This window comes from Centroberyx affinis, unplaced genomic scaffold (genome assembly GCF_046629955.1).
Source record: "Centroberyx affinis isolate AG114_WGS23_722 - 3 ecotype Tasmania unplaced genomic scaffold, CSIRO-AGI_Caff_v1 ptg006717l_1, whole genome shotgun sequence".
NCBI classification, from domain to species: Eukaryota; Metazoa; Chordata; class Actinopteri; order Beryciformes; family Berycidae; genus Centroberyx; species Centroberyx affinis.
In genome coordinates, this window is record NW_027283409.1 from 32,353 (window position 1) to 42,740 (window position 10,388).

General features: G+C 41.6%; 1 protein-coding gene across 1 annotated transcript; it reads left to right on the forward strand.

Annotated features, from left to right (window-relative positions):
* Nucleotides 1-2,088: 2,088 nt before the first annotated feature.
* On the forward strand, nucleotides 2,089-9,989 carry cmc1 (C-x(9)-C motif containing 1). The gene is made up of 4 exons (XM_071513030.1): nucleotides 2,089-2,184; nucleotides 2,567-2,659; nucleotides 8,941-9,031; nucleotides 9,320-9,989. The coding sequence occupies exons 1-4, from the start codon at nucleotides 2,166-2,168 to the stop codon at nucleotides 9,438-9,440; spliced, it is 324 nt and encodes a 107-aa protein (XP_071369131.1). The 5' UTR covers nucleotides 2,089-2,165; the 3' UTR covers nucleotides 9,441-9,989.
* Nucleotides 9,990-10,388: the final 399 nt, after the last annotated feature.

Genomic DNA, 10,388 nt, shown 5'->3' on the forward strand with positions numbered 1-10,388 from the left:
TTTCAAAAGTGGTGCTTTCACTTGTGATTTAGGCTGCACTTGGCCCTGTTGTGGAAAATTGGCGAGTGCTGCAGTTTGGAGAGATCTGACGATATTAAAGTCTCCCCCAGAACCCAGCGAGGGATGGAAACAGAAGAGCGCGCCGTCTGGGAGGTGTTTGGTTGGGCTGGGAGGTGTGTGTGTGTGTGTGTGTGTGTCTGTCTGACTCTCGTGCACGAGAGTGTAGGATACAAAACACATCATGTGCAGTGCATACAGGTGATAGACTGTGGTCTGTGTTTGCTGTAGTTCTTGTTGTAACGAGTCATTGGTTGTTGTCTTCCTGGCCTTTGTTTGGTAGATGAGAAAGATGTGCTGCTCCACAGAGGAAACTGGCAGCTTTACCATTTTAAGGTCAGAGAGCTGTGAGAACCAAAGGCAGACAGGCGCTAGATTGACTTCATGCCCGCAGGCGGCAGTGTGTGTGTGTGTGTGTGTGTGTGTGTGTGTGTGTGTGTGTGAAAGAGTGTGTGAGTGTGAGTTGTGAAGGCGGGCTGAGTGTGGAGGAGGGTAGCATACGCCTGTTTCTGACTGAAGTGCATATGTGTGGAGCTTTTGTTGTGTGTGTGTGTGTGTGTGTGTGTGTGTGTGTACCTGTCGCTGTGACTGAACAGGTGTTGCCTCTTTGCATGGGATCTAGACAGTCAGTCCACCACACAGCTGACTGTGGTCAGCCTCACTGGGTGCTCGGCATGTGGTCTGTGGTACAGGCTCAAATACACAAATTGCCCTGTTTTGGTGTTCTATTGCAGGACATTTTGCATTTTTAAAGGAGTGGGAAAAATATTTGTCACAATATATATACTGTATATACTTCCAAAGCATCCCTGAAATGTAATATATTTACTACTATACTTGCCAAGCTCAAGCTATTACAATTTTATTTCAGATATTTATTTGAAAACAGAAATGCTAACTGATTCATTTGTCAACTATATTAGGGGGATCACTGGTGATATTTTTTTTTTTTTGCTGTTTTGGGCCTGCACTCCACATAGGGGCCTAGAATCAAACACCACATTGCATTTTTCAAAAATAAATTTAATGTATTACACAAATAATTGGTTAAAATGTCATTTCATAATGATATTGAATGAACACTGTTGACCTTCAACAAATCCACTCTTGACTAAGACACTACTTTATTACAAATAGCCTATGTATGCTTTTGGGACAAAGAGAGGAAGTTTTTGAATGTGTAACTTGATTGATTTGTTTGACATATATATTTCACACCTAATGTTTAGTGTATTGAATACCTGTCGGTCATGATTTACTTGTGTTTAAATTATGAAAAGAATTTATAAATAAGCTCAATTTATTTTTAGTTTTTGGCTAATTGGAGAAAAAAAATTAAGAAAGCTTTAATAAAAATATATGCAATATATATAAATATTGAATTATCAAAACAATGTACTTTAACCTAAACTGCAGGCTACAGGTGAGACCAGAGAGTCTAAAAAGTAAGGTTAAAGAACTTCTGCTGTCAACAATAACGCCTTTGTCTTGTCCTCTGTCACATACTTTGCTGTTAGTTTTGAGAAACAAATGCATGGGCATTGAAATTCACTTGTCTTAAACCACTAATAATACTCACTAAAAAGCTCACTAAAGCTTGTTGTATATGATTTGTGTATATTTAGTGCAGACGGGCATACAGCAATTTTCTAAATTGGCTGCACAAAGGAGACCAAAACCGACAGGCTGTTACTGTGTTACTGTAAGCTAGTTATTGTTTTGTAATTTTTACTTCACTACTATGCAACATAAGCCAGCTGGCCTGTTAGTATTATATGACCCTGAATCAAGACACTTTTTATGGTTGTGCAGCTGTCTGACAAAAGAAACAGAAAGATATGTCAGTGACGACACTTGTATTATGTTATACAGTTCACATCAACGCAAAGCGAGTGATGACAGACTAAGCAGGAGGTGACTGAAGGATGTGAGAGTGAACCGAACCCCTTCGCTTCAGGCTTCGCTTCCCCTCACTTCCGGGTTGGAAGTGTGGGAATTGTAGTTTCTTTACGCTACTCGAATACGTCAGCGGAAATATTTTCAGCGTACGTTGAGAGGTCACATTGGTTCGATTTTGTAATGTTTTGAGACTGAGAATCACCATTATAATGGAGGCAGCTAAAGCAGGTGCTGTACATTTATGCTATCTTAAACGCTTGAGATACATTGCATGACATGTATAGACCGCTCTTTTCACAAATAGATGCACGGAGCCACATGCCGTTCTCTATTTATCGTTGCATGGACGGGAGAGAGCCATGTTACATGGACTTGTTCAGTTAGCTAAGCTAACTAGTAATGCTAGCTACCTCTAGCTAAACAGACATGATTATGACCTCCACTATGCTCAATATCTGTCATTATACTTTCGCTCCTTTGATGCCCTAAGTTACCTGTAGTTACCTTGAGTGCTGTGTGACCACCACGCATGAACATGATGAGTATGATTATTTTGATTTTGATGGTGATGGTCTGCTTATGTCTCTGTCTTGTTGTCTTGTTTCCTCAGAGGAGCCATTTCTGAGGCATGTGGAGACGGATGTCCTGATTCCCAAGTTAATGAGGGAGAAAGCCAAGGAACGCTGTGTTGAGAAAGTTGAAGGTGTGTATGTGTGTTGGTGTGAGAGAGAGAGCGAGAGAGCGCACCTCTTTGCCTACCTAAAAACAAAAGAAAAAGCACATTGGAGAGGCCCCCTTTTCCACCTGCTGTCAACATGAGTCCTGTATCCGGATTGATATGATTTCGATATGAAATGATTTTGCTGGAAACACTTACACCTGGCATTAAAATACATTTCCAGTGTACACATTGGAACTGGGTTGAAGTCAGTTCGCCCTGACTTGTTTGGTCCCCATCCAGGAGGATCCTGACAATCCATTTTGACACGTATGTTACTATCTGAGCAGTCTGCCAACTGCTTTATTTGCATTTACTTCCTGGTTGGATCCGTGCACAAAAGTTCATTTTATGAAGCTGCTATATGTGGATTAGAAGCTTACTGCATTTACACTTTGCTGTTAATGTGGCCACAGGCATTTCTCACAACCTCTGGAGGTGGCTTGGGTCTGCAGATCTGCAGTGCATCTTGGGTGCAATTATGCCTTGACTTAATACATTTTTGCTCTATCCAAACACAATGCAAGCACTCAGGTCACATGATAATTTCAAGTGTATAGGGGTTCATAATGTAGTTAGTAGGCACTCTTGTAGCCCACGTCTTCCATTACCATGACTCACTCAGATTGGCCCATCAGCCTATGGGGGTAGTGGTGAAAATGGACCATACTGTTGGTGGATCGTGTATATAGAATGCCTATAAAGCCAGAGGTAATAGTGCTAATGATAAAGTAATTGATGCACTCTAAATGACAGAGAAAGAGGTTGGTACATGTCATACTGACACGCACTCTTATCTACACAAGTGAAGGCCATTTCATCTTTTTCTTTTCCTTATCTCCCCAGTTTAAGCTTGATTCATCACAAAAAACATGCATGACAACCAGTCATTATGAATTCTGTCAGTGACATGATAAATCACATCCAACAAGCCGCATTAGTGAGACTTGACAGGCGACTTTATGATGCTGAGTACAATGAACTGACAACTAGGGATACAAAATAAAGTGCTCAAACCAGCTTAGATCATTAGCCATCATTGAAGTCCTATGACGTGCATCCTAGTTTCGATTAAACACCTACTGTATGGTAGGAGTGTAAATCTGAAAGTGCAAGAAGCAACTTTTCACACAATATCATTTCACTGGAGTGAACTTGTTTTAACCGCATTTTACACAGCGATAATTTGTTGAGCACGCGTGCTGTTTTTTTTTTTTTTTTTTTCAGCAAGACGCTGCTTTGCCTGCACAGTACAATCACAGACTTCTACTGTTGGTGACTGAGCAGTTCCACTGGAGCCGTTGGGGGTTAAGTGCACTTTACTGGTATTCGTTGAGGCATGGGAGAGGATTACTCATTCACTCCCCCCAGTCAGTTTTTCAGTTTGGGGATTTGAACTGGTGATATTCTGGTCTCAACCCATCTTTTCTGCCCACTAGGCTACTGACACCAACCAGCTTGTGTGTTGGAAGCTTTGGGGTTTTTTTTTAAGGAGAGTGGGCAGACCATTGAATTCAAAATCCCTACATCGCTGGACACATGACAGTCTTTTATTTGACATTATTTGAACATCTGCATTGTATCTGCTTGATTGAGAGACAATGTAGAATTCAGAAGCTAATTCCTAATTTCTGTACTAAATTGAAATGGTGATGCTTTGAAAACCCCTATTGTCCAGATAACATGAACATAAGGTTTAGAATTGATTTCCTCATTCACGGTGTAACTTCCCCTTCAGGCTTGGGTCCTTGATATTTGTCTCAAAGTCTGTTTATAATAGTCTACACCACACATCTTGTAGGACTCGCGTGTGACTCCACGCCTATATTTACTACATAGGCAGCCCAACCAAGAAAACAAAAGCCTAGGCCTTGAAGTTCTTGTGTGTTGTTATTTTAATCACAACCTAAGCCTGCTTGTATTCTGCAGCCATCAAAGTCTCATTGTTCTTTGGAAAAAAAACTGAAGATATTTTGGATGCATTTTTTGCATTTGTTACACTTAATAATGTTTTATTCAAAGTATGTTAATTGATTTTGTTACATCTTTGTAGATTACTTTTGTATGATTTTGACTTCAGCAGGTTACAGTTCATCGACTAGACTGTAGTTGTTGCCGCCTATTTGATCTCTGTTACCTTCTACACTTGTACCTTCTAAGGAGTTTCTCTTCATCTTCTAAGAAATATCTTGTTCCTCTGCTTTAGCCTTTTGATTCCCATCTGTGGTTTCACTGTGTGTCCATACTGTGAGCAGCACAAGCACCCGGGTGGTGGCTGCAGCTGTGTTGGCCCATGCCATGTCCTGTCTACTGCAGCAGCACATCAGCCAGGTAGTGACTGGGTTATGTGGTTTCTAGCAATCTGAACCTATGCGCACCGCGCACCCGGAGACCATGCGCAGGCAGCCAGAGGTGATGGGTGATGGGACAGACGGTGACAGTGTGGGTAGTGGAAACCCCCCTTTCATTACAAGCTATCTGTCCCACTCATTTTCACACCTCCATCCTCCGCCCTTTCTCATCTCATTCTGTATGTTTCTGTCTCTTCTGGGCTGTTGAGTGTGTGTGTGTGTGTTTGACAAAGACAACAAAGAGAGAATCTGAGTGTCTTCCTGTTGACTGCGTGCCTATACGCATCTAAATCTCATGTATGGCAGGCTTTGTTGCTGAAGTGGGCTAGACCTGTTGACCTGTACATAACACCTATATAGTCCATGTAGCTTCTGTTTTTCCCCATCGGGTGCCAATGATTCATGCTGATGTTCACACAGGGTCATATCTTTCAGAATGAAAACCACTTGAACAACCCCCGCAACTAGCTACCACCCAAGACTGATGTCACTTTTTGGCAGAGCTCTGATTTTTATAGGATAAGGCCGGTGTTTTTTAATGCATTGCTTACTGTCAACAAATCCTATGAAAATAACAAAATCAACAATGCATTTGATCTCCTCCCGTTACTTTCTGACTTCCCACATACTGTTTTTACCCATCAACCCGGAAGTCACTGGCTCCAATTGTAAGCTAAAAACCTTGAAATACAGCTCACAAAGACATAGTTTCAATTTTAAAAATCGCTAACTGTTACCACGAAAAGTCAGGCTGTAGTTATTACCAAATCAAATTCAAATGGGAACAAATTCTTCATTACGCCTGGGACTATTTTCGGTGCTACGGAACTACTTTCCTGAGATCGCATAGTGTTTACAGCCGGATTATTAAGTTGTTTGAGGAAAAAGTCGGCTGGCCTGGTGCATGGTGATGATGAAATATGTTGCCCAGAGCAACGGCATGGCTCTGTGACGGGTTTTTAATCGTTTTTTTAATACAATGGAGTTCTATGGCTGCTGGGACATGGGCTTCATTGGGCTCCGGCTACAAACACCGGCCTTATCATTTAACAGCGATTGGACTAGGACAAGGCAAAAGTAAGCTATTTGACTGCTGACTTGGATTCATTTAGGGCTGTGTGTATGCGTCTGGTTCTCCAAATCCAAAATGTAGTTCTGTGTATATATGTATATAATTATGAAGGATGGAGGGAAAAAAACTCAGAATTGTTTTCAGAGAATTGAATGGGATGAGATCACTGGAGGCTGCCAAAGTGTAATGTTACAACCACTTTTTTGAATAGTCTATAAATTTCATTATAGCAAAAGTCATAAATCATGTTTAAAATTCTGACATTAATGTGCAAATATGACTATTTTGTATTTCTGTATTGATCCACACCTTACAGCTTCCTCTAGAGGTTCAAATCTCCCTAAAGGTTCCAGCTGAAGTAATAGATAATATAATACTTCCTTCTGAAATGATTCAATACGCGATATGGGGTTCACAAGTCGATACAACCATGATACGATGTCATAAATAAAAGACAACAAAGTATGACTGTGCAGAATTCTGTTTATTTCTGAGACAAATCTTTCTAGCGATGGCATTGGCTCGCTAGAATGTAAACAACAATTTAAAAATGTCATTACAAAGTGCAAATAATATATTTTTGATGGAGAGCTTGTGAAATTGTGATGGGCAAACGGTCTCATTTGTGATTACTACAGCAGAATAAAAAGGAGCTAATATCGCGATAAATTTTTCTGCCCCACGATATGTATTGTCACATTTTTGTATTGCAATATATTGAATTTCGATAGCCTAACAGCCTAAACTGAAGCTGGCATCACACTTTTCCATGGAATAGGCCCTCTCTGACTAAGCCAGTCCTATAGATTTGCCTTGGCTGTAGCTGCTGATGTGCGACCAGCAAGGCAGCCCTTTGCAGCCTCTATTAGTACCTTGGGACAGAGATGAGGCGTTCGTTGATTAGATTAGTCGCACTGTTCTGCCTCTCCAAATTGGTTTTGCTGTAGGTTTTTTTTTTTTCTTTTTACATCTGCATCCTGATGAAAGTGTCTGTGTGATAACCATGCTGATGCAAATGATAAAGGTAATTATGATGTTGCTTGTTTTGCGGAGGTCTTCCTGAGGTGTCGGGGCGGCTGGACGGGGGGAGATTGGAGGGCATCGCGGTTAATTAAAGCCTTGAGAAAGAGCTCGCTAACAAGGTGGAGACTCAGAGCCTTCAGCACCTCGTTTACACTCAGGACCTCGCACCTTTAATCTCAAATGCACCACTAGCCCGGGCAGATCGCTGCTGATACATCCCTCTGGCAGAGCCGTTAGCCCGGCCTTTTGTTGTTCTCTGTTGTGGGAATCAACCGGTTTTGCGCCCACCTCGTTTTTCTAGGTGTGTTTCTGCTTTATTAGATAGCAGGCTGTATAAGGGAGAGTGCCTGGGACAGGAGAGAGGGGATTGGCACGCAACAAAGGTTGAAAATTACATAAATTGGAATTGAATTCACAACATCTCAAGTGCATTGTTTCACTAAACCACTTTGTGCCCCTGCTTAGACCTTGCTTTAAATAAGTCATGTGTCTGTACAGTTTCGCAAGCATTTAAAATAGTTATCAGATTGTGAATATTTGCGGAATTTCCCTTTGCAGTAAGGGCAATTTGGCTAAGGCTATGTCTTGTCCGTTACAGACACTAATAGCCTAAAGGTCGCATATCTCACTCGCCTATCAATGTAGGGCCCGAGATCTCTGAATACACTCCCTGGGTTTAGGCTCTCTCTCTCACAGTGTGTTATTAATATTAACCCTGGCTAGCCTGGGGCACTGTGATCAGTGAAGGATAACATATATTTAATGCTCAGGGGGGCATAGATATATCTGTGGGTGGTGGGCTGACTGTTACAGTGCGAATGTGGAAACAGGACGACCACGAATGCAACCAATGTGCAGCCAGGAGGGTTCATTTCAGTCCTGGTGTGACCAAGGAAACAAGTTTTTTTTTTATGATAAGAGGCCCGGCCTGGCAGCATGACCTTTGACCAGGCTCCTTCTCATGTGGCAGGATGCCAACATGAGGCCCGTGGTGGTTTAGCTGCGGCTGCCTGTTTCTCTTTCACTCCCTGTACTCTAGGACAATGTGGGCTGAATGGTAGGCTATTAGTAGATTTGAAGCAGAATTTATTAATCAATGTATCTCTTATATTTGAGGCTATTGTACATGTTGAGCTGGCTGCCTTTTATCTGCTCATTTCTTTGTCTCTCTCCCTCTCTCTCTCCCTCTCTCTCTCTCTCTCTCTCTCTCTCTCTCTCTCTCTCTCTCTCTCTCTCTCTCTCTCTCTCTCTCTCTCTCTCTCTCTCTCTCTCTCTCTCGCCAAATCTTTGTTTCTTATCTTGTGTCATATTCTTCTTATGTTGTTTTTGTTTTTTGGTTTCTGTTCATGGTGGAGGTAGTGGAAGCTAAATGATGCTCATTGTGATTTTTGCATTGGTTTTCTGAATGTTATTTGTAAATTGAAGAGGTAAATAAAGGACTCTCTCTCCCTCTCTCTCTCCTCTCTCTCTCCAAATCTTTGTTTCTTATCTTGTTTCATATTACATACATTGGTTTCTGAAGGGTTTTGTAAACTGAAGAGGTAAATAAAGGACTTCTCTCTCTCTCTCTCTCTCCTCTCTCTCTCTCTCCTCTCTCTCTCTCTCTCTCTCTCCAAATCTTTGTTTCTTATCTTGTTTCATATTACATACATTGGTTTCTGAAGGGTTTTGTAACTGAAGAGGTAAATAAAGGACTTCTCTCTCTCTCTCTCTCTCTCTCTCTCTCTCTCTCTCTCTCTCTCTCTCTCTCTCTCTCTCTCTCTCTCTCTCTCTCTCTCTCTCTCTCTCTCTCCCCCCCCCCCCTCCATCTCTCCCTCCAGCCTTCAACCATTGCTGTAAGGAATCTGGCTTCTTCATGGTGTTTAAGTGTCGTGAACAGAACGCCGCCCTGAAGGAATGCCTGACGACGCAGTGAGTTTTTGCAGTTTCTCTAGCGACGCTTATCTCACACACACACACACACACACACACACACACATAGAAAGAAAGCTTGCCCACATATTATCGCGCTGCGTTATTCCACCGCCACCATACGAGAACGTATTGTGGGAGTTTACTCACTCTCCCTCCCACCTTTCCTCTGACTCCCCACTGTTCGACTACCAGACAAACGCAGAAATGGCTTAAAAATATTCTCAAAACCATATAACCCTGCATTAATTCATTGAAATACATGCTGTACTTTCTCTCTTCCGCCAGCTACAAAGACCCGATCTTCTTCGAGGAGTGTAAGCAGGAGTACATCCGGGAGAAGCTGGAGTTTGAGCGGACGGGGGTCCCGACCAAGAACCGGAAACAGAAACTCCCAACCAGCATGTAAACAAAGAAAGATAGAACACCCAAACCGAATCCCTCCTTTTGAAGGGGCGGAGTGGGAGGCTCTGTCCAGAACCAAACACCGAGTCCTGTACAAGATGCACAGCGATGATCTGGCAGAGGCTGACACACGTTTTGGTTTACAACTGTGGAATTAGCGACTAAAAATGTCTATATTTTTGGTGTGAAAGAGCGCGGACCCTGTTGAAAATGTTATGTATTTTTTTTGAATATATATATGTATGCACATTATTCTGTCAGAGGGCTGCAAAGGTTGATTAAAACTCTCTTGCTTCAATTGGTTTAATCAATAGTGTAAGTCGAGGCTATAAGCAGTTATATTCGGTATACCTATCCATCTTTCTGTCCATTTACAGTATATCCACCTACAGTATCAGCCCAATGACTATACTACTGCTGCTATCAGTCCTCTAATATCTTCATGAAAGTTTGCAGTCATAAGTAGAGGGATGCAAGCTATCTGCTGGTTTATATTGTACATAAACTTGAGGTTTGCTCATTTTAATAAAAGCAAGGATAGCACTAGTGTTAATGATGAAGGAGTCTGCTTTGTTGCCTTTGTTTGGCTTCATTACTTGGGATATCATCTGCTGAGGAAGGTGAATATTGATTTTTTCCAAACCACCTGTGTAAAGGACTTGTACAGTGTATAGTAGAAGCTCTGACATCTAACCAAGCAACACACACAAAACTGATACGTGATGATGTAAAAATATCTGCAATGAATAGTGAGTTTGTTAGAATTATCGTAGTACTAATAACACTCACACTATCTTTGCTCTTAGATATAGTCTGCAGTACAAGGTACATGTCAGTTCTCTTTCAATACAATCAAGTAAATGGGAATTTGCTAATAATATGGTCATTCTATGAGCAGTTTGTATATGACAGGTTTTCCAATATTTTCATTTTGAAGAGAATTCACCTCCTG

Excerpts from the sequence above, each read along its gene's own strand:
- cmc1 (XM_071513030.1), top strand. Across the intron at positions 2,660-8,940 it reads CTGTGTTGAGAAAGTTGAAG|CCTTCAACCATTGCTGTAAG; the intron begins GTGTGTATGTGT and ends CTCTCCCTCCAG. Across the intron at positions 9,032-9,319 it reads AAGGAATGCCTGACGACGCA|CTACAAAGACCCGATCTTCT; the intron begins GTGAGTTTTTGC and ends CTCTTCCGCCAG.